This window comes from Aedes albopictus, unplaced genomic scaffold (genome assembly GCF_035046485.1).
Source record: "Aedes albopictus strain Foshan unplaced genomic scaffold, AalbF5 HiC_scaffold_433, whole genome shotgun sequence".
NCBI lineage: Eukaryota > Metazoa > Arthropoda > Insecta > Diptera > Culicidae > Aedes > Aedes albopictus.
This window is the reverse complement of record NW_026917236.1, coordinates 1-25,000: the sequence shown is the minus strand read 5'-3', so window position 1 is coordinate 25,000 and position 25,000 is coordinate 1. Positions and strand designations below refer to the sequence as shown.

Below are 25,000 nucleotides of genomic sequence, written 5' to 3'. Positions count from 1 at the left end.
TGAATCAAGCCAAATCATAAAGCAAATTCAACATTATTGAGGGCTTATCTTATCAGCATTCCAATCTACCGCTACAGTGTGCTGAAATGGGCGATTCTTGGCTGGTATCCCAGTAGTTTTCAACCAGTAATTTGTGGTCATCAAGGGCACATAGTTCTAACCTTGACCGATTCCTGGCAATATATTTCCACTTGCATGGCTGTTACAGATGGCGCGGATTTTGCGTTTTTCGCGGTTTTTGCGTTTCGCGCGGATTTCGCGCGTTTTTACTAATTTCTGCGCGGATTTTTCGGAAATGATTTTCAAATGCACTTACATCAAACATTAAGACAAGGAACTCAATCAGAAAAAAAATGACATTTTTAAATTTGAGCTGGGATTTTGTATTTAAGCTCGTTAAAACTAAGAAGATCCTCTTCTGAATTTCTTAGTCAAACTCTTAAAGTAATTTTTGTCTTAACGTCGAAATCAATTTTTGGCTAAAATTTTGGATAGAATTTATAATTTAGACGGAACTTATAGAGTAATGCCTAAGGTTAAAAAAAACTCTGAATCATGGTAAGATTTCTGAAATAATTGCTAGAGTTTCTTGGTGATTCTGGGAGCTTTTTTTTTTGGAATTTGTAAAAGACCTCTGCCGAAAGTTTTAGAGAAAAAATTGGTTGAATTTTCTAGTTAAATTTATCAGAATATCGTAAAGAAAATCAGAAAAATCATATAAGACGTCCTGCAGATTTTTACGATTGTATTTTTAGAAAATTCCATGGAAAAAGCTTTTGAAAAACTCTGGATAGAATATCAATCATAAGAAATGCTTTTAAACACGCAAAATTTTCTTGATTCATTATGGATGAGTTTCAGAATGACGGAATTGACGAAATTCCTGAATCATTCATTAATGCAATTTTTGCCGATTATTTTTTTTTTTTGCTAAAAACTTTGATTTTCAATCGGAACACTCGTTTAGAGGGGCGTTGCGGGCAAAAATATTAAAGAGTATAGGGTTTCTTGGCAGATCTTTTTTTTTGCAGGCTACTTCTTTTGCAGAATACAGAATACAAGATACTTTGTCGAAGCTTTCGGAATACTAAGACTAAGGATATTTTTGCTAAAATCCTCATCGAATTTCCAAGGGTGTTGTTTGGTCAGCAATCCTTATCATAGATTTTCCAATGAATTGATACTTTTCTACATACCTTTTGCTTCATGTTCAGAACATTTGCCAGACATTTAGGTAATCATGAAATGTTTCCTTTTTCATAAATATCACCCCCAGGAATAAAGTTTAGTGGAGATTTAATCAATACATTTCACAGGTATTACTCCATTTGTTTCTTTAGATAAAAGTTTTCAAAAATTTTCTGATTTTTTTTTTGCATCTACATATTTCAATGATCTTTCGGGTTTTCAGGATTCCTACCAAAACGTTAATTATAAATTATTTCAAAAGTTTCGCCAAGAATGCTCCTTTTTTCGTAAAATAGTTGACACTCCGATCGATAATCAATCAAAGAACAATTGATCCAAAAATTTTGCTCTTCACCAGGAGTGCAACAAAGGTCATGAATAGTTGATTTTCCCTGAAAAATTCTGGAAAAAAAATGTTTATAAATAATTTGAGCCATCAAAACCATATGTTTTGAATGGCGCGGATTTGATGACCTCGGCGTGGATTTCAAATGGCTTGGCGCGAATTTTGCGGTTTCTAAATCGACACTTTTGTAACAGCCCTGCACTTGGAAAAGTTAACACTTTCGAAATATTGTCACAATACTTCTGACATTTTCGATTTTCTATTATCTATTAAGACTGAACTCGTTAACTTGGGACGTGACCATAAATAAGTTGCAAATCACTACTCTTCCCAATGTTTGCGGGTTATTGCACTGGATTTTTCGGATAAAGCTATTAACACAGTAATAAATTACTATTGAGTTTTATTAAAAGTATTTCCTGACCCACCGCTGCCTATACATGTTTCCATCCCTTCATATTTCGGAATCGGAAAATCCGGTACAGGATTCCAACTGTACTTACTGGTTGGTAATCGTAGAAATATTTCACTGTATATAACGAACTGGTCGATACCTTCGTGGTGAAAGGAGATAACGGCTAAATCGATGAGCCTTACAAGCTACACTTCTACATCAACGCAAACGTAGCAGTGATAAGTACTTTCGTTTATCATTAAAATCGGAAATTGTTATCAACGCGTTTCTAAGTACATCAATAATGGACGAGATGGCTGGTTTTTACCCCTAACTTCTAAATGTCTAAGTGTGTTGGTTGAGTCCTCGGAGTCCGAGGAGCATTCGAAAGTCACTTTTCGTCTTAATTCCTACATACCTGCTTTACACATACGAACGACGCGCACAGTCTACCTACCGGAAACGAGAAAGTAAAAATCGTTCAAAAATGCAACTCAAAGAATACAGTCCCCGGCCGGGATCCGGTACTGCTATTTGATGATCGGGTGCTCGATTTTGGGCACAATCGGCTTCTGCGCGATTGGGGGCTTCTGCATGGTGCTGCTTGCGCTGCTGTGGGCCGTTGGGGCAGTTGGGCCCAGCGACGAAACGGTCATTGTGTGTGACGTCATGCCGCTTGAGGTGGACGCGATCGTACTGGTGGCTAGCGGGGCCAGTTCCCGTGGTCGCTTGATCCGCAGCGAGTGGTTGTTGCCGTTGGGGAGGGTCAACTTCGGTCGCTTCAGCAGCATTACCAGCTGGATCACGCAGAAGATGCCGAGACTCTGGTGGAAGTAGAGAGTAAAGTATTTGTTAGTGGTGATGTTACCAGTGACTAACCAATGTTTGCTACATAGATAGGGTCATCTACCATTTGGGCGGGTATACCTATTTTGTACCAAGAGAGAATCTAGACGCTAAAAGGCACGCTTGTTTTTTTTTTTACATTTTCCCATCGATTTTCTGATGAATAACATTCGTATTTATGTTTATCAAATGCACGTCACCTACTCATGGAGGCGCTTGGTTGTTTAATTTTGCTCTCCAAAGATCCAAATATATTGGCCAGAGAAAAAACTTGCTCTCAACTGGAATCACCTTGGTGATCCATGAATGATCCATAGCTAGCCATCCATGCCTTAACTTTGAATCTCGTAAATCTGGTAAGAAGTTGCCGTAAAGCGAATGCACTGGCACAGCAATGCACATTGCACGTCCGGTCATATGAGACCTAGTATGAGAATTAACATCAGCAAATTGGTATAATGGCAGTATTGTATACTCAATATCGGCATGTATGAATAATACAGCACAGGCGAAAAGCATTCACAGCTAGAGCTTGAAGCCATAAAAAGCACACTATTTTATGGAAGCACAAAATTAGTCGATCAACTGTGTTTCAATGTTGGCCTGACTGCAGGCGAAATGTTTTAAATTGAATATTTGGAAAAAAAAAGAAAAAAATCTAAAAAGACAATAATTGTTCTTTGTGAGTTCGAAAACGTGAATCTTCCTTATTTTTTACAGCGTTGGAGTGTTCACTACATTGTAGAGTAAATCGACACTGATTCTTCATAAGGGTCTAACTGGCATTTTCGATTTCTCTTCATCGATTCTCTTTTTGTGTTATTACGGAAAGTGTATTAAGTTTTCCAAAGATTTTTTGGTTGAAATTCGAAGACGACGACTACTAGAAACGAAAAGAATAATAGTTTTGTTTGTTTTGATCAAGTTATTATCGAAAGAGATAGTCGACGAAAAGAAATCGAGCAAGTCAGTTAGGCCCTAAACAAAAATCATAGTCGAAATATCAAAGAATGTATTTCAGCGTTTTATTATTGAACAATATTTTTACCCTATTATGCCCCTAACCCCTACCCCCTAGGCAAAATTTACTTTAGGCATGTTACACACTTATTCAACGTGTTCGGTTAATTTTTGACGAAATAAGAACTGCTGAATACAGCAATATTGCATTGTTTACCTTGTGAACCCGTTTTTGACAATTAATACAGGCCTTTTTATGTGACAGGTCCGTGTATGCATTTGTTTACAAGGTTAAACAACAGCTGCTATCAAACGGACCTTTTTTAATTTTTATTTTTATGCTAATTAACACACGGACCTGTCATCTCCATAGAAGAACTGTCAACGACCCGAAAAATCAGATTTAAGACGTCAAATGAAAAGGCCCATATACTGAACGGCGGCTTGCGGTCAAAATTACTATTTTGAGGGTCAATTTAAAAACACAACGCCACTAAATTTGTGCATACTGAGTTTCTTTTCAATTCAACAGAATTATGTTTTCAATTTTACCATGGACTCGATTTTCAATTAAAAAAGTTTCTGGTGGCAACCGGTTTGAACCAAGAACCTTGACATCACCAGGCTCGCACACTACCACTCGGCTATCGAACCGGTTGATGTGAGAAGAAACGAAACGCACACAAGAAGCGTTGGTGGGTCGATGATCATGTTTTGCCATGGTAAATTTAAAAACATTTTTATGCTTGTCATTACTGCAAGCCGCCTTTAATTATACCATAGACTAATTTCAAGACCTCGATGTACCGAAGAAAACCATTTAATTTTCTGTGTCCTGTCCGGTACCAAAATATTTTTAATTACCGTGTATTTTTTCCGTGTAAATTGCCTTTTGTGTAAATTATGTTTAGCGTGTTACTCCCATCTGACAGTAAAGGACTAAAAATAAATTAAGTAATGGGTACCGAGGATTGTTTACAATCTGCGAACTTGACTGCGGAAAAAATCGTGACCATGACGCCGCCCTATTTTAGTATCCAACCCGAAAAAAAAGCTAAAATGGGATTTTTTTTTCCAAATATCTCGAAAACCAGTAGAGATATCGTTATTTTGAGGCCAAATTTGGTTCAATTAGGTTCTAGAATTACCGATTTAGTTAAGAAAAGTTATATTTGAACATTAAATTTGAAATGGTTTTTGAATGTTATTCCACTTAAACTTTTTGCGCGACCCCTAAATGATACCAAAATTGCTCATTTTTGCACAGCTTACTTAATCTGACCAGTAGATCACTTTCCGCTTGGGAAATCATATCGCGGAGTGATTTTGCAAAATAATCCCCACCCTACTTCTACACCCATTAAAAGTGCATAAATACCGCTTGGGAAACCCGACTTTAAATCCCTTAGCACTCTTAAGAACAAGTCTCATATACCAATCAACTCAGTATGTTACAAAAACGTCACTCTCGTTTCTCAGTCGAAGATTCTTTATTCCCAAGGAAATCGAGGTAATTTCCTTTACGTAAAGTTCCTGGCTCAACCGGGAATCGAACCCTCAGCATGGTTATGCTCAATACCCACGCCTTTACAGCTGTAGCTATAGGGGCCCTTCGAGACAATGGTTTGTGATTTATCCGCTTGGTTGTGCCTTGCGTCAAAACCATAAGAGCACCAGCCGCTTTTCATCCAAAATGACCAGGTTGGATGATATGCTGTTCGGTTTCTAGTGATCCGATTTGGCTGAAATTTTGGCATACGCTATGTAATAACGTTAATTTTGATTTGTATTGTAACAGAACTCAATCTATTCTGTTCACTACATCAAAAGTTACAGTTATACGCTTCGACAGAATAATAGGACCACTTCCAGATTGCCATTACAAAAGGATAAATAAGAATATCTGATGCATGATAATTGATGAACTAGTACTAAAATTAGGGATTCCATTTGAGAATAGACTTGCTAGAATCCCTAAATGGCCGTAATGGGCGATTTTTCTTCTACTATCGATTTCAGGCGCACAAATCTCTTCGTAAACAATACCAGTGCACCTGATCTTCTTATTTAAAGTTTTTTTTTTAAAGGTGGCAAGAACGGAATATTTGAATGCTTGAAGCTTGTTTCTTGAGAATTGTGCGTCTAAAGATCTGATGCAGGATTTGAAGACTTTTTTGTGCTTTAACATGAGAACACTTTTATTTAATTGACCACAAATAACCACCGTTCCAAGGTTTGTTTTGTCGCATCCTACATCTGTAAATGTTTAAGTCGTGAACAGAACTCAACCAATTCGATAAAAATCAAAGTTCAAGTAATTCCAAGCCAATTGTCAAAATTTCAGCCAAATCGGTTCACTAGAAACCGAACAACATATCGCTAAACCTGGCCATTTTGTATGAAAAAAACTGCTGGTGGTCTTATTTTTTTTGTATGGGAATCCCATATAACAATTATGCGTAGAACGGCAGTGTATCTCACATATCTCTAAACTCTAATGAGCTAGAAGTTTGCCGTTTTGTTCAGCAACAAGTAAACAACTTTGTATCTGACAATGACAACTTTGGTTCGAGAATCGTCCCTAGGCGGCAATAGTGTGAGAAATATTCAAACACCTTTAAATAAACCCAGATAATATCAAATAATTCCTTCTTCGGCAAAATTATTCAACAAGCTAATGGTCATCTGACAATTGGCTCTTTAGTTAGGGATTTATATGCCAGAGGACGTTATGCTAGGCGTATGTATATTGTCACACTCTAATGAGTTAGAAGAATGTTGTTTTCCCCCCTGTTTGAACAATAACGTATTAGATGTTTTTAGTCCTTGTTATGTTTGTGATACGTCCAGTCCAACATATGTTATGCGTGTGCCTTTCAAGTGATTGCTCCATGAATTCCTCCAGAGATTTCTTCAGGGATTCCTCCAGAGATATGTCTATCAGTCCATTCAGGTATTTATCTAGGTATTTCATAAGTGAATAATTCAATTATTCCACCAGGGATTCCTCTATAAATTCCACGAGTGGTTTATTTGGGAGTACGTCTAGAAAACCCACAAGAGATTTCTCCAGGGATTCCCTGGATATTTGAACAGAGGTTCCTGGAAGGATTTCTTTATGCACTTATAAAGAAATTGTACAAGGATTTTTTTGCATGGGTATGTCCAGGTATTGCTCCAGGAATTTTGCCATGGTTTCCTCTAGAGATTTCTCCATGGATTTCTCTAGGGATACAACCAGTTATTCCTCCAGAAATTTTCTCAGGTATCCTCTAGGGATTTCTCCAAGGGATTATCCTAGAATTTTTCAAAGAGTTTTTCGGGGAAGAATTTCACCAGAGATTCCATCAGAGATTTACCCAAGATTTCCTGTAGGGATTTTCCATGGATTTACAGAGAATTTCTCTATAAATTTGTCTATGGAACTTCAACAAGGACTTATTTTAGAATTCCTCCTGAGTTTATCCAGGGATTCAACCGGACATTCTTTCAAACATTTCTCCAGAAGTTCTCCAGAAATTCCTATGGAATCTTATTCTGAGGTTGTTTGCCGTAAATACCTCTAGGGGTCTCTCAAGAATTTAGGAATTTATATTCAAGAACTCCTATAGGGATTACCCCAGACATTTTTCCGGAAAGTCCTCCACAAGGATTCCTGTGTTTTTCGGTCACTGGCGTCGCTGCTCCCAGTATGACGTGTGCACCATGACATAGACATACGACATGAGATATTTGCGGCTGAGAGCAGTTTGATAAGTAAAGCGGAGAGTTAACAGAAACGAAGTCAGTCGGTGCAGTATCAGTCGATATAGAACGATGGAGAACGTACTTCTGGAGCTGACCTACTGAGTGAGCAGCAGATAGCTCACTCTATGATAGTTCGACGGGCCCGAACCCATCCTTGTAGATTGAAAACTACTCCATTACCAAATAGTTCTAAGCTTGCCACACAGCTATGCAGAGAGCGGCATACTTAGAGCTCATTAGAGTTTCAGGACACAGAATTTGTTTTTTTTTACCTTATACGGAAACCAGCGAATGAATACCGTAACAAGGCCTTCATTCATAGGCTGAGTGTACCAGTTATCGCCATGGTTGTTCCCTATTTGGTCAATGTGGTTGTTTGTAATAATTCAAAATTTTGCATTATTTCTAGAATTTTAATGACAAGATACATTTACAATCTTGCTACTAAAACGTTCATAATAGGTCAAAGCTTGACAACACTATGGCCAAATAGGGAACCACTATGGCTATAATTGGTACACTTACCCTTGATTGTTCTAGCTTGCTGTACTATCCTTTTGTCCTCTTCTTTTTTTCCTCTTCTTAGCGTAACGTCTCAACTGGGACAAAGCCTCTGCTTCTTAGATTAGTGCACGGAAATAAATTAACCAGCTTAGGAATGCAATACAACTCAATAGAGCTAAAATTTATTGGGTGGAAGCCGATAAACCACCGAATCTGTGTGTTGACAATAGGGAACAAATTCTTCAACTACAGCCTAATCAGCATTTATGCGCCAAAGAACGATAAACCCGATGCCATGAACGACGGGTTCCATGAGAGCCATGATTAGGCCTGCGGAGAGTACTCAAAACAAAATGTCAAAATAGTCATCTGAGATGCAAATGCGCAGATCAGCAGAGACAGTTTATGTTGACATGTCATCAGTACGGTATAGACCTGCCTACATTTGTAAAAGTAGTCAAGTCCCACGGGGCACCACTACGAATTGTGCCTTTGGGTGAGAACAAGCTGTGAAAGATTCAGCTCAATCTTTTGAAAACTAAGCTAGCGCAAATGAGTTGAAGTTTGTATGAGGAAAGTTCAACAACAAAATCACAGCAAATCGAAAACATGATTTGTATTCAGCAACAAATTGATATCACATTTTGATATAAGTTTATCTTTACTTAATTTAATTTCAAATTATGTTTTCGGTTTGCTGTTATTTCAAATCAATATAAATATTTAGTGTTAGAATAGTTTTAAACCTTTTAGTAAACTCTGTAAAGTAATTCTAGGGATATATCTTTAGTGCAATTATATGATTGCATTTATGATTTGATATTAATCAAAAAATCTCTACATTTAACGACTTTTCATTTTTTTTGTGCAGATAACTAACACAGTTATCTATTTGCTATCATCGATAGCAAGAATTGTTTCAATTTGCTGTCACAGGAACATTTTTCTGCTCTTATTTTTGATGTTTTAACCGTTAAAACGACCAAAACGACTACAACCTGAGTTATCAAAGTTTGCAATATCACAACATCAAAAGTAGTTTTCAATTTGCTATCAGACTTTTCTCGGGTATCGGGTACGTAGAACGGAGTCGACGAAACGATTGGTTCGATGAGGAGTGCAGAGCGGTTCTGGAGGAGAAGGATGCAGCACGAGCGGTAATTCTGCAGCATGGAACCCGACAGAATGTGGAGCGATACAGACAGAAGCGGAAGCAGCAGACCCGTCTCTTCCGGGAGAAAAAGCGCCGCCTGGAAGAAGCGGAGTGCGAAGAAATGGAACTGCTGTGCCGTTCACAAGAAACACGTAAGTTCTACCAGAAGCTCAACGCATCCCGCAAAGGCTACGTGCCGCAAGCCAAAATCTGCAGGGATAAGGACGGGAGCCTCCTGACGGACAAACGTGAGGTGATCGAAAGGTGGAAGCAGCACTTCGACGAGCACCTGAATGGCGAAGCGAATGTATACACGGAGGACCAAGGCAGCGGAGGAAATGACTATGTTGGTGCAGCAGAGGACGGGAACGAACCAACTCCCACGCTGAGGGAAGTTAAGGATTCCATCCACCAGCTCAAAACCAACAAAGCGGCTGGTAAGGACGGTATTGCAGCAGAACTCATCAAGATGGGCCCGGAAAAGTTGGCCACCTGTCTGCACCAGTTAGTAGTCAAGATCTGGGAAACCGAACAGCTACCGGAGGAGTGGAAGGAAGGGATAATCTGTCCCATCCACAAGAAAGGCGACAAATTAATGTGTGTGAACTTTCGAGCGAGCACCATTTTGAATGCCGCCTACAAAGTGCTATCCCAGATCATCTTCCGTCGTCTTTCACCTAAAGTAAATGAGTTCGTGGGAAGTTACAAAGCCGGTTTCATCGATGGCCGGTCGACAACGGACCAGATCTTCACCGTACGGCAAATCCTCCAGAAATGCCGTTAATACCAGGTCCCAAAGCATCACCTGTTCATCGACTTCAAAGCGGCATACGACAGTATCGACCGCACAGAGCTACGGAAAATTATGGACGAGAACAGCTTTCCCGGGAAGCTGACTAGACTAATAAGAGCAACGATGGACGGTGTGCAGAACAGCGTAAGGATTTCGGGTGAACTATCCAGTTCATTCGAATCGCGACGGGGACTACGACAAGGTGATGGACTTTCCTGCCTACTATTTAACATCGCCCTTGAAGGTGTTATGCGACGAGCCGGGCTCAACAGCCGGGGTACGATCTTCACGAAATCCAGCCAATTTGTCTGTTTTGCGGATGACATGGATATTATTGCTAGAACATTTGGAACGGTGGCAGAACAGTACACCCGCCTGAAACGTGAAGCAGCAAAGGTCGGACTGACTGGTGGTGAATGCGGCTAAGACAAAGTACATGCTGGTAGGTGGGACTGAGCGAGACAGGGCAAGCTTCTTCTTCTTCTTTATGGCTCGACGTCCCCACTGGGACTTGGCCTGCCTCGCTTCAACTTAGTGTTCTTTGAGCACTTCCACAGTTATTAATTGATGGGCTTTCTTTGCCTGCCATTGCATGAATTTGTATATTGTGAGGCAAGTACAATGATACACTATGCCCAGGGAGTCGAGAAAATTTTCTCGACCGGAACAGGAAACGAACCCGCCGTCTCCGGATTGGCGATCCATAGCCTTAACCACTAGGCTAACTAGAGACCTAACTAGAGACAGGGCAAGCCTTGGCAGCAATGCTACGATAGACGGGGATACTTTCGAGGTGGTAGAAGAATTCGTCTACCTCGGTTCCTTGCTAACGGCTGACAATAACGTGAGCCGTGAAATACGAAGGCGCATCGTCAGTGGAAATCGTGCCTACTATGGGCTCCAGAAGAAACTGCGGTAAAAAAAGATTCACCCCCGCACCAAATGTACCATGTACATGACGTTAATAAGACCGGTGGTTCTTTACGGACACGATACATGGACGATGCTCGAGGAGGACGTGCAAGCACTCGGAGTTTTCGAGCGACGGGTGCTAAGGACGATCTTCGGCGGCGTGCAGGAGAACGGTGTGTGACGGAGAAGGATGAACCACGAGCTCGCTGCATTTTACGACGAACCCAGCATCCAGAAAGTGGCCAAAGCCGGAAGGATACGGTGGGCAGGGCATGTTGCAAGAATGCCGGACAACAACCCTGCAAAGTTCGTGTTTGCTAACCATCCGGTTGGTACAAGAAGGCGTGGAGCGCAGAGAGCACGATGGGCGGACCAGGTGGAGCGTGATCTGGCGAGTGTTGGGCGTGACCGAAGTTGGAGAGCTGCAGCTGCAAATCGAGTACTATGGCGGCAAATTGTTGATTCAGTATTATCATGAACATCAAACTAAATAAAAAAAAGTAATTATTCGTTGAAAACAAATGTACTAGTTCAAAGTAGCGTATTTGACCGTTGCATCAAATGTTCAGTTATCGAAAAGTCAATTCGAAATGTCCCAGAAACATGACATTTATGATCATGTGTATAGACTACCCACCAAGCCGAATAATCATGGCGTCTACAAAAGCTAAACAAAGTGACATTTTTTTTTTCAATTTTAATGCTCTAAAGCGCTAAAATTGAAACGAAATGTAACAGTTGTTTGTCGCATAGCTTTTACGATCTCCAATTATGCGTGTTTGTTTGAGTTTTTGGTTTATGTTAAGATAGGCCGAACGAGGGAACTATGCAAACGAAGCATCCTGATACCCTATTTATTGATTAGGAAAAATAGCTAGTACAATAATTGGAATGGAAATCTAAGCATATGACTAAGCATATGGAAATCTAAGCATATCCCTAGCTGCCTCCTGTATTTCAACTTCCAGATACTAAAAGCGCTATAAACCATCCGGATAACTGGCAGAATGCATCAGCGAACATCGTAGGTATCTCATCGCCAGCCTTGACTTATTAAGTTAAACAATAACTTGTTTAATTGTTTGTTTTGGCTACCTTAAAGACACATCATTAAGGTGTCTGCTGGAGTTGTGTACCATCATGTCCATTTGTTTATTTGCTCAATCATCCTCCATCACGTAGCTACGTGAATAAGAGCTCAGCAAAAGCAAAATGAAATGAAAACCTGACGGTAGAAGGAAAATTCAGGTGATGGTCAACCGTTGCGTTGGCCTGCATTCATTGTCTGGAACGATTGCAATTCTCAGCAAGAGCGAACGCCATGCCTTTATATGTAGGAGGTAGAACCGGAAAACTTACACTGACGATCAAAAAAAAAAAATGCAAATATATTAATAAATATATTGATTCCAGTCCAGTTTTCCATGTTTATTTCAAATATGCAGATAAATAATACTCCTGGAATGGAAATCCAGGAAAACACCAATTGGCCGTAATTACTTCAAGGCCACTGCTGATGAAATTATGTGATTTTTTGCCGGCATGGCACACATCCAACAACAGCTTTTCAGCGACCTATTGTTCACAACTAGAAAACAAGTGCGAATTATAAAACATGTCATTATCACGTATGTATTCTGGTGGTGGCATTGTCAGTAGCTCAGTGTCACCACGCGCCGAATGATACCCAGAGGCGCATAAATTACACGGGCGCGCATTATTAAGAAAGAATGAGAAAAATCTCCCACGGCTTTTCCTCTCGAGATATGCTTTGTAGGAGAAAAGTGTTTAGAACGATTCTACGACGGGGGAAATATCCAAGCTTATCAATTTGCAAGTTAATTATGTTCATAGAAAGTGTAAAATACACTTCATAAGACAACAATTAGCATGAGGAACATTTATATGAAAATTAAGACACCTGCTCTAATTCAGAGTAAACCCATGGAGACGCATGGTTGTTCATACCTACATGTTGTCAAAATAATGTTAAATTTCTAATAAGTGTATTCGGCACGGTTTCTTTTCATGATTTGCGTCGTTCTTAAATGTAGCTAAGAAAGAAGAAATTGTTGGAAAAGCTTGATTGGTGCTAGCCGGACCACCTCTCCCTAGAACGCACCGTCAAGTTTCACGTCTCGTGCACGGCAAGTGCCAAGATCTGACGACAGCCAACACGCTGTTCTAGTTGTTGTTGCTGTTGCTGTTGCTACTGCGCACGATCACTTTCGGCTTGGCGATCGCAACGGTGACGTTGACGGCCGATGTCACCGCCGTGTGGTTTGGTGTGACATCAAACCGGACGAGGACCTACATAGATGACCGCAAGGTTGCGACCATTCATTTGCAAAGATTTACATTCGTTTGCTATTATCTCAGTTCAGAAGCATGCTATCGAAAAACAATGTATGGATGAATTTAACCTTGTAGTTTTATCTGAAAGTTTGCCAAATAACATTGGGGTCGCACACGCATACCAAAGTTGTGAGCGAGCTGTGAAGGCAACTTTCCACAGCGTGAATGAAATTTACATTCACCGCGTGGAGAGTTGCCTTCACAGCTCGCTCACGACTATGGTGTACGTTTGCGACCCCAATGTTATTCGGCAAACTTTCAGATAAAACTACAAGGTTAAATTCATCCATACATTGTTTTTCGATAGCATGCTTCTGAACTGAGATAATAGCAAATGAATGTAAATCTTTGCAAATGAATGGTCGCAACCTTGGATGACCGCCTCCTGCTGACGACGAACGCAGCGCGCCATCCTCACCGCTCGGTCAACCGTAAAATTGTCCCATATGTAGATATAGGTAACAAACATTTTCATTGAGCAGCAGCAACGGGAGCTCAACAGATGCGCGTCTTTTGCTTACAAACAAAAACGCGCACGAGAATGGATACCAGAAAAGATAAAAATAAATACTTCATCCGCGATTCATTATTTTGAAATCCCGTAGCTACTATGGGTGGCGATCGTCGTAGATGTCGTCTCCAACACGTAACCAACTGACCCATTCAGAAGCAACGCGGGATTCTCGTGATTGGATCGTGTGTGCAGTGCACGAGATGTGCAGCAGGCGTCCGAAGCGGGGATGATTGGGCAAAATGGTTCTCGATGCACAACACCTACATGTTTGCACTCGGGGGCGACATCAGAAGTCCATCAATCTTAGCGGCGAATGATTCTCTAATGGATTGTCCAAACATAAAATGCCTCTTATAGGTTGTGCAATTGCATCAGTGCAGTGGTGCACCATTTTCGCTGTTCTGCTTGGCTGCGGGTCAGTCAACAGATGACGGATGTTTCTAATTAGTTCGGCTTCTGTGAGGAAATGCTCTGTATCCTCTAGAGAAACACGGAAAATCATTTACCTACGTATGTATCTCCCAGAGCAATTAGTGCTGTCGTAAAGGGGGAACATGTGTCACAATGGCATATGTTAATGTATGAAGTTGTATAGTTTAGTTATCTGGAACATCAAAAGGTTTGAGTTATTCTTTGTGGACAAAGATGTTGATCACTGTCTTGATCGTTAGAGATAGACGATTGTCGACTAAGATTTGAGGGAAACCTCATGTAAGTGTGTAATGTTGTAATGTGTATAATATCACCAAAAAATAAATTTCATTTTATTGGACGGTGCAATCACCTAAGCACTTCGATTAGTTTGAATTCATGAAGAAAAATGTATATATATCACAATCGGAACTTTGAAGCAAACATCGTTTTCTGTGCGTCCCCTGAAATATCTATTAAAATTCTCGATAATCCTGCAGGTTTTGTCAATTCTATTGTAATGTAATTTCTGTAAGAATTCGTAATCGAATGAGGAAACCCTAATTTGACAAAAATGAGTTGTTTCAATAAAATCTCTGGTAATATTGTAAGACAAATGATAAGGTTAGAAGCAAAGGGATGACAAAACCAGCTTACAAGTACCGTCAAGGCGCCATTCACCGTGTGCCTTCGAATATTTGTTCATTATTTCCATATTATGATTGAATGATATGACAATTTCCCTTCAATTTCACCAATACAACATTGAGCCCCCACGGTGAATGGCGCCTTGACGGTAAATGAGGTTTAAAGTGTTTCTCCAAAAATTGCTAAATTCTGACAAAATCCTCAAATTCCTTGAGCAAGCTGCAATGTGTGGAGAAATCCTAACAGAACATGGGAGACAATATATTATTATTTTCTGTATTAGTGAGGCTTTCAGCCACAGGCTGGTTCACCTCCTAGACAATAGATAATTTTACGAACATTTGCCGGTTATTCCGAAAAAGATGTTCTTCACACTCATAAAACCAATTTTAGACAGAATGCTCAGAGGGTCGACTCAAGTATATCAATATACTAATATTTTCAACTCATTTCGATGAATATGTGTACAAAAAAAGGTCACTCACTTTTAAGCCAATTCCCATTCACCGATTTTAGCTCGAATCGGAATTTCACCGCAGTGTTTGCATTTGAAAACGGTCCAAATCGGTCAGGGCGTTTCGCAGTTATGGCCTTTTAGTGCTCTGGAGAGAACCGGTGGAGCTGGCATATAAAACCCAGTGATCCTGAAAGTGTTCCTGAATCCGGAGAATTCTCTATTGAGAAAAGCAAGCAAGATTGTTTTCCCAAAACCATCATCGAATTGGGAAACTTATTCAACGCTCATATTCTTGACAAATTCCGAGCGTAGCATAGCCAGAGCTAAAAATATCAGACCTCTTAGTTGACAGTATGACTACCTTCACTATCACTGGAGGCCGATAGCTAGGATATAACTTTTTTCACAATCACAAATCACTTTGCGGTCTTCGACAAAGTTTTTTTCTGTACAGCAAGTGGAATCCCCCAGACTAAATCCCATTCAAATTTCAACCACATTACAAAGCGCGACTGTGCAACCAGTCGCTTCAAAATTTTGCGCAATAATTTTAGACACAAAAGGGGATTGAAAATACTTTGTTTGGAATTGTTGCGATTGAACTACAACCATTTCTTCCAACGTCCGCACCCCCACGGAAAAAAATGTCAACTTGGCTTGTGAATGAGATGAAGAAATACCCTGTTAGGCATGGGAAAAGTGTGAAAACTCGATCGATTTGGTAAAGAGATCGGGGAGTTTCAAATTGCGGAGGAAGGAAATTTTAGTTTCGTTTGACGTCGCCGCATTGTTTCCCAGCGTACCCGTCACCGAAGCCCTGCACAGCCTACGCCGACATCTAGAACGCAGCCGTGCTCCATCCAACCATATAGAGGCATATCTAAATATCCATAGCTCAGGTATGCATGAATCAAAACTTTTTCACCTTCTGGAGAAAGTTTTATAAACAGACGTTTGGACTTATCATGGGTATAGCAAGTTGTCCCCACAGCTTGCAGGCCTCTTCATGATCGACTTCGAGGATGAAGCTCAGAAGAAAAACTGTTTCCGAGAATCTGGTGTCGATATGTAGATGATGTTTTCGCCCCGGTGAAGGAGCGCTACCTCGAGCAGACTCTGGCGATGCTAAATTCACAACACAACACGATCAATTTTACTGTAGAGAGAGAAGTGGAAGGGAGCCTTCCGTTTATCAATTTATTGATCACCAAAAAGGAAGACGACACGTTGAAGTTCGGTATATACCGCAAACCCACATCAACGGATAGGTATATTATATCTGACATCCAATCAGGCGCTCAGAAGCAAGCTGCTTTTACCTCCATGGCACACCGGCTGTACAATATACCCATGGAGCGCGACAAGTTTGAAGAAGAAAAAAGTCGTGTTTATACAGCAGCTGAGGTGAACGGATACGACAGGACTTTTGTGAACAAAATTTTGAAGAAGCACAAACGGAAAACCCACCGCATGAGCATTACAACCCTTCAACAGAACCCAGAAGAAATCAGACGAATCAGCTTGCCGTTTTACCCCAGGATAACCAATCAAATAAATCTACACGTTGTACATAAAAGCGACAAGACCTTACATGACCTTTTATGCAACCTTAAAGACAAGGTATCGCCGGATGAATAATCCGGAATATACAAGAAACCATGTAAGGACTGCCCGGCAGTTTACATTGGCCAAAAGTGGAAAGTGAAAGTTCCCTTAAAAAAGCACAAAAATACTGTCCAGTCTTTCAAAGCAACCGAATCCAGCGTGGCAGCGCATACAGTAGACTCCCAACATGAAATTGATTGGAATAATGCAAAACTCGTTAAAAGCGTAAGAAAAACGTTGCACTTAAGGACAGATTTGTTAGAATCCCAAAATGGCCGCCACAATGGCCGACTTTGGCACCTACTCACGATTTTGAGCGCACAAATCTCTTCGTAAACAAAACCAGCGCAGCTGATCGTCTTATTTTAAGCTTATTACAAGTAAGCAAGAACAGAATAATAAAATGCACTGTTGTTTGAAGCTTTCTTCTTGAGATTTGTGCGTCTGAAGTTCTGATGCACTGTTGAAACGGGACTTCAAGACGTTTGTCCTTAAACGCTTGGGAGTCAATGTGCATCAGCAACACACAAAGGCCGTTGATGAATGAAGACGACCCGCCCATTGCGTCGTGGCTTTTTAATCTGGTAGACACGACACCCCAGTAGCATCTCTTCTTTTCGGACGTGTACGAACATCGTACGAAAACTGAAGACAATCAGTCGGACATTGTCCTGTTGATGGGCGACTTCGCGCCCGAAACCGGTAGACGAAAGGTAAATTTTAATATCTTGACGATTGTAATAACTATAAGGGTACGGTCAGAGTGGACGCGTCACATACGCTTCGACAGCTCCTTATTATTGATTGTTGTTCCTTTACGTGCAAATTTCCGCGCCACTCTGGCCGGTACCTAAGTGTTCCCAAGTAACACAGAAAACATCTTTGAAAATTTCAGTTTCAAAAGATGGTTTATAAAAGCCTTATAAGCGTATCAGACAACACATTATGTAATAATTGAGTTATATTTGTTTTGGCTGATAAACACAATTCAACAGAGTGCAATTGGCTATTTGAAATGCAATGATTCTACAAATATAAAACATTTATAGAGCATCCACAACTAATAACCATCTCGTCAAACGACATCGATGTCTACCACAATGGTTCCCTCAAAATGTCATCACTAAAGCTAACCAACGCTCACTATTAACTAATCACGGGTAGGATCGAGCTCCGGTAGAATTAAAACGAGACCGTTCGCGTGATTCTCAGCTGAGCGCCCAGAAAATACATATCTGCTGAGACCTATTGCAAGCAGTGGTCTAGCAGTCAAGTCAGACGGTTTCACTTATACTCGTTAATTTCCCGGTATGGCGTTTACCGAGCAGCCTCCGTTTTTCATTTTAACGTCCAGTAAACAGAGTAAACACTTCCCGGCAAGGATCTGGTGCGCTTATTCCGAACTCTGATAAAATTAAACAGACGATTTACGCTGTGTGCTCAGAATCCCGCGAGAACTGAAAAACAATGACAACCCTCTGCCTGTTATTTGTGTTTACTATTGAGAATATTTGACATTTTGACAGACGTAAACAAGGCAAGCAACATGTTGTAATTCAGTTATTTTGGCGCTTGAATAACTATCATAAAACTAAATTATAAGTAACAAATGAGTTTGTTGAATAAACGTTATCTAGATGTATTCAAAACGTTAAAATAAGTTGTTATAAAATCTGTTGTATCTGTTGCTCGATAAATGTAATTAAATGGTGATTTCAACAGTCTGCTGAATCTATTAAAAGGTCACAAAAATGTATCCTATTTCTCATTAGAAAAAAATAATGTTTACAGTTCCGAAGAAAAATATTAGTACACAAATAATTAATTAAAAGCATTCCCATATACTTTGTTTTCTTATTACAATACAAAAACTAGCAGATGTGATTAGTTAACAATTCCATTGTTTTGATTGCGCAATAATCAGACAAAAATTAATCATGCACGCAGTTATGGTATTTATTAAAATTGTTAATGGTTCAATATTTTTGTACGGCACTCTGGGCTTCATGGATTGTCTACCATATTGCTTTTTTGTGTAAATATATGAAGCAAATCTCACAAAACTGCATTACTTGACTGGTTTATGCTACATTTTTAGCTTATTTCAGAGGCGCATGAGTTATGAATGAGTAAAAGTGGATGTTTCACGATAAATCATGAAGCGCTGATCAAACAGCATAGCACCCCACTGAGCAAAATCTATTATAAAGTTTGTTATTCGAATATATAAAAATAATGGACTTGACGGGCTTGGTGGTCTAGTGGCTACCGCTTCTGATTCGTATACAGAAGGTCATGGGTTCAATCCCTGGCCCGTCCTTTTCCTCCTACTTTGTATCTTTCTATCCACTTTCTCTCTCTTCTCTACATATTCAACTCATGTATATTCTTATGTTCATAGCCATCGCTAGAACCAGAAACGAATTGAAAAAAAAAGTCGTTTCCCTCCCTTCCAACTTCCACTCACAGCACAGTGTATATATAACGCCTATAAGTTATGCAACCAAAGCGTGCTGTGCCGCTTGACCTTACTCACCTTATTCACCACACAATCTATCACGAACACTATAAATAACCCCTATCCACGGATCGCATCACCGACCCAACGGTGACTCCCAGATCTCCCATACTTTCCGTCTAACAAATACCCTAGTCCGTGCGGGTTGTGGGGACGCAGAGTGCTCTCGGTCTCTAGTAGCAACAACCAGTACACTCTAACATTCCTTTCCCTTCCCAGCTGACTATAAGGACTTGGCCGGCGCCGTAAGTGATCAAATATGCATGAACTGCTAAAATTGCACTTTGAGAATAAGTGGAATGTCCCAGCTCCTTATTCAGTTGGATCTCAGTGCAATTGGTACCAGTTCAGATCAATCACGGAGGAGCAACCATTGACATGTATAGTCAGAATTGATCGATCGAATATATAAAAATAATGGACTTCATCATTAGAAGCAATTCTTATGCTGATGAAGCTTGCTGTATCTAGTAAAAAAATATTTTTGTTGACGCTTTTCTTCTTGTCAGTATAAACAGTGTTTAGTCGAGTATCTGAAAAGCTTGTTATATAAATGAATTTTCCAATCTATTTAACGTCCAAAAATCTTCTTCATAAAAATTGAGATAGTCATGTACCATAAATGTTTTATGCAGGTTATATCACCAGAACAAAGCTTAACTTCAACCAATGAGTGCGATTGTAGTATATTCGTATTCTGCATGATCTTATAATTGATAAACATCTTGATTACAAGTTCAAAATGTGTATTGGAATACATCTTATATAACCTACAAGATGTTTTATAAGCCGCCATTTTTGCGCTGTTTTGATTATATAAGTGTTTGATATTAAGTTGATAATACACGAAAAAATCATGCGACTTTGTATGAATAGTGAATTTTAAACACATATACAACAAGTTGTGTTACTTGGGTTATGTCTCGTCTCACGTTGCGCGTATTGTGAATGTCATATAGCCTTCCCAGTACACTTAGGGTACAAGAAAGGCATAAAGATTGTGCCGATTTTTTATAACCTTTAGCATGGTTGATTGGGGTCTCCAGTTAACCCAGTGGTTAAGGCTATGGATCGCCAATCCGGAGACGGCGAGTTCGAATCCCGTCGTAGTCGAGAAAATTTTCTCGATTCCCTGGGCATAGTGTATCATTGCACTTGTACAATATACGAATTCATTCAATGGCAGGCAAAGAAGGCCCTTCAGTTAATAACTGTGGAAGTGCTCAAAGAACACTAAGTTGAAGCGAGGCACGCCAAGTACCAGTGGGGACGTAGTGCCATAAAAAGAAGAAAAAGAAGCATGGTTGATCATTGGGAGCACCCGTATACTCGCCGGTCGCCGATATACTGAAATATTGCGGGTTCGGAATCGTAGCGCTGTAGGAGGTGTGTTGGAAACGATCCGTGATGCTTCTATACACGTGTACTGTTTACAGCTGTCATGCAGATGTGCGTGATCGGTTGGTGGCCGATCGGTGGAAAAGTCTGCAGGCTGAGGAAAAGGGCCGAATCTTGAATTTCAGCATTCTACGCGTAGCTCGAATAAACGCAGTCAAGGTCATCATAGATAATCTAAACGCTCAGGTAGGTCAGAAGGAGAAATTCAAACCGGCGCCCCTCAGCTGACGAACGAAAACGACCAATGACTCATTTATTTCGCCACCTCCAAAAAGGAGTCTACGGAACGAATTGTTCTGCGAGGAATGCTGAGCGACTTTGGAGGAGAAGAACGCAGCGCAGGTGGTAATGCTGGTGTCAGGCCATTCGGCCGAAGGTCATTAGGCCGAAGGCCATTCGGCCGAAGGTCATTAGGACGAATGGTCATTAGGCCGAATGGTCATCAGGCCGAATGTTCATTGGGTCTTCTTCTCGCCGTTACGTCCCCACTGAGACAAAGCCTGCTTCTCAGCTTATTATCAGTTATTAACTGAGAGCTTCCTCTGCAAATGACCATTTTGCATGTGTGTATCATGTGACAGGCACGAACAGTGTTGAAAATTTCATTTCGTCATATCTAAATTCAATCGCCTACAGCTAATTTTAGAAGCTGAACCTGAGAATATGGTATATGAAAAAGTTGTGTGGCTAGACCAGTTCTGCTAGAAAGTCACAGAAAAACCGATATTTTTCGAATATTTAAGGTAAATGTCACGGACTACCTTTGAAAAATGCTAAATGATATTCACCGTGAATATCATTTGGCATTTTTCAAAGGTAGTCCGTGACATTTACCCAAAATATTCGAAAAATAGCGGTTTTTCCGTGACTTTCTAGCAGAACTGGTCTAGCTGCACAAGTTTTTCATATATCATATTCTCAGGTTCAGCTTCTAAAATGAGCTGTAGGTGATTGAATTTAGATATGACGAAATGAATTTTTCAGCACTGGGCACGAAGATACTTTATTGATGCTGAATCTACTGATATTTTACCCATGAATGTTTCCTTCTTTTAAATATAGGCTGTTCTTTCTAGTACCATTGCTAAAATAGTTTTTGGCGCTGAAACTGCTGATATTCAATTCTTAAATTTTTCCTTCTTTAAAAAATAGGTTATTCTTTCTAGTTTCATTGTTAAACTAGTTTTTGGCAAAAATTGTTGGAAAAGGTAAAAACAACGCTTTTAAGGGAACGACTGTTACTTTAACTGGAAACTTTTAGTGGCTACGCAGTCTTTATTCTTAAAACGGCACCATCCTTAAGTGCCGAAACGTTGGGTAAACAATAAACCCGTTTAAAGAATAAAGACTGCGTAGCCAATAAAAGTTTCCAGGTAACGGCTAATTTTCAATTCGTCCTGATGACCATTCGGCCTAATGACCATTCGGCCTAATGACCATTCGGCCTAATGACCTTCGGCCTAATGGCCTTCGGCCTAATGACCTTCGGCCTAATGACCCAGCATCGGTAATGCTGCAGCAAGGAACGCGGCAGAATGTGGAACGTTGCAAACAAAAGCAGAAACAGCAGACTCGCCTCTTTCGGGTGGAAAACCTCCGCCTGGAATAAGCGGAGTGCAACGAAATGGAGCTGCTGTACAGTTTCCAAGAAACACGGAAGTTCTACCAGGCGCTAAACCACATCCCGCAACGAATTCGTGCCACGAGCCGAAATATACAAGGATAAGGAAAGGGCCTCTTGACGGACGGACGTGACGTGATCGAAAGGTGGAAGCAACACTTCGACGAGCACTTGAATGGGATAGGGAAAGTAGGCACGGGAAACCAAAGCAACCAAGGAAAGGACTACATCAGTGCAGCAGAGGACGGAAACGATCCAATTCCCACACTAAGGGAAGTTGTTCATCGACTTCAAGGCGGCGTACGACAGTATTGACCGCAGAGAGCTATGGAAACTCATGGACGATAATGGCTTAACCGGAAAGCACACTAGATTGATCAAAGCGACGATATACGGTGTAAAAAACTGCGTAAGGGTTTCGCGTGATCTGTATAGTTCATTCAAATCTCGCCGGGCACTACGACAAGATGTTGGACTTTTATGCCAGCACCAGCTGTTCAATGTCGCCTGGAAGGTCTTATGCGTCGAGCCGGGATCAAAAGCTGAGGCACGATTTTTACGAAAACCGGTCAAATTTGTTGTTCTGCGGATGTTATGGATATGGCTATGTTGGGGTTCTTCACTAAATCTGGATAGCAAACTCAAATTTGTCGTTGGTGGTAAGGTAGAATTAAATAGAATATCAAATTTAGATTAGGTAGAATAGTATTTTGTATAGCTTAATAAATTCCTAGAACAATCCGAACTGAGTTCAACTGCATGACTTTCAATTTTTCATCACATCTTCTTTCTGTCAGTTTGATGACGTGTCTCGGGCAGCTGTCGGTCGACCGATGACACGACATACTCAGCGGTGTCGGCGTAACGAGGGACCCCGTCGTAACAATCCCCCACCCGTGAAGCTTGGTGAGAATCAGGAACTCCTTGAAACCTTGAACTTGCTTCACAATTCTTCACGACGTCCAAAACAGCAATTCTTGCGGCTGATCTTCGTAGGGTCCCAGATGACGTTCCAACCAGCGCTTGACGAACCCGGCCGTCCCGTCCCGGGAACACTTGCTCAATCCTTCCTCGAATCCACTGGTTCCTCGCCGTTCCACCAGCCACCAGTACCAGGTCGCCAACTTCTAGATCTTTAGTTTCTTCGAACCACTTGGTTCGTCGAGTAATTACGGGGAGGTACTCTTTTAGCCATCTAGCCCAGAACTGATCGGAGATGAATTGGGCTAGTTTCCAGCTACTACGAAGAGTTGTTCGTTGATCCACGGGTTCTGTAGGTAGGAGTTTTTCTCCGTTGGAACTGCCAAGTATAAAGTGGTTGGGTGTCAACGCCTCTTCATCAGCAGATTCCAATGGGATGTAGGTGAGTGGCCTAGAGTTCACCATGGCCTCTGCTTCGTAGAGAATCGTCTCCATGGTCTCATCATCTGGTTTGCGGGGTGCTTCCAGCATCGCTCCAATCGCCACTTTCACCGAGCGGACGAGCCTCTCCCATGCTCCACCCATATGAGGAGTGGATGGGGGAATGAACTTCCAGCTCGTCTGAGCACTCGTGAATGTTAGTGCCAGAGCTCGGGTTTTGGCTTCGATCTCTGCTTTCAACTCGTTACCCGCCCCTTGAAAGCAGGTTGCGTTGTCCGTCCAGAATTCTCTTGGTGGTCCTCGTCGTGCGACAAAGCGTCGTACTGCCATAATACAGGATTCGGTACTCAGCGAATGGACAACTTCTAAGTGCACGGCTCTAATTGTCAGGCAGGTGAAGAGGGCCACCCATCGCTTCGCATTGCTTCTGCCCACCTTGACAAGCACCGGTCCGAAGTAGTCGAGCCCAACAAATGTAAAGGGTCGGACAAATGATGCCAGTCGCATCTCTGGTAGTGGTGCCATGGCTGGGGTTTTTGGCGACACCTTTGTCACTCGACACCACATACAATTTTTCGCAACTTTTTGCACAAGTGCTCTGAGGTTGGCGATTTCAAATCTTTGTCGTAGCTCGTTAACAATGGTTTCTCGGTTAGCGTGGCGAAAGTGACGATGATACCAGTCTACAATAAGAACAGTTAGTGGATGACGATGGGGGAGGATTGCCGGGAACTTAGCTTCCGTCGGTGCGTATGGTGCAGCACCTATTCGGCCTCGCATACGAAGAATCCCATTGTTGTCCAGGAAAGGCCAGGTACGGTATATTGGACTAGACTTCTTGACAATACGGTGTCGATCATCCGGTGAACCTTGGGACTTGGAAAGTACAGCAATCTCATTGGGGTACGCCTCGAACTGAGCCAAACTCCATAAAGCACGTTCAGCTCGCTGCAGCTCGTCCTGATGCAGCCCGCCGAGTTCTAATTGTTGACCAGACTTCTTCCGGCGAAGGTTGTCGATGTAGCGCAGAACATACGCGGTGGCTCGGTGTAATCTAGTCCACGAACTGAACCGTGAGATGTCGATCGGTGGAGCAAAGTGGCCTAGTTGGAAATGTGCAGAACGAAGCTCTTCGCTGGTATCTGGTAGTGGTCGCTCCTCGGGCCACTGTTCTTCGGATTTGTGTAGGAATTCTACGCCTTCAAACCATGGGTTATCCATGCTCAATTGCGGACCGTTCTTCCATTTGGTTGCCAGATCCGCGACGT

General features: G+C 41.2%; 1 protein-coding gene across 1 annotated transcript; it reads right to left on the bottom strand.

Annotated features, from left to right (window-relative positions):
• Window positions 1-2,458: 2,458 nt before the first annotated feature.
• LOC134284655 (uncharacterized) lies at window positions 2,459-24,953 on the bottom strand. The gene is made up of 2 exons (XM_062843671.1): window positions 23,403-24,953; window positions 2,459-2,752 (listed from the first exon to the last, which is right to left on the bottom strand). Exons 1-2 carry the CDS (start codon window positions 24,951-24,953, stop codon window positions 2,459-2,461), a joined length of 1,845 nt encoding a protein of 614 aa, XP_062699655.1.
• Between the last annotated feature and the right edge of the window lie 47 nt (window positions 24,954-25,000).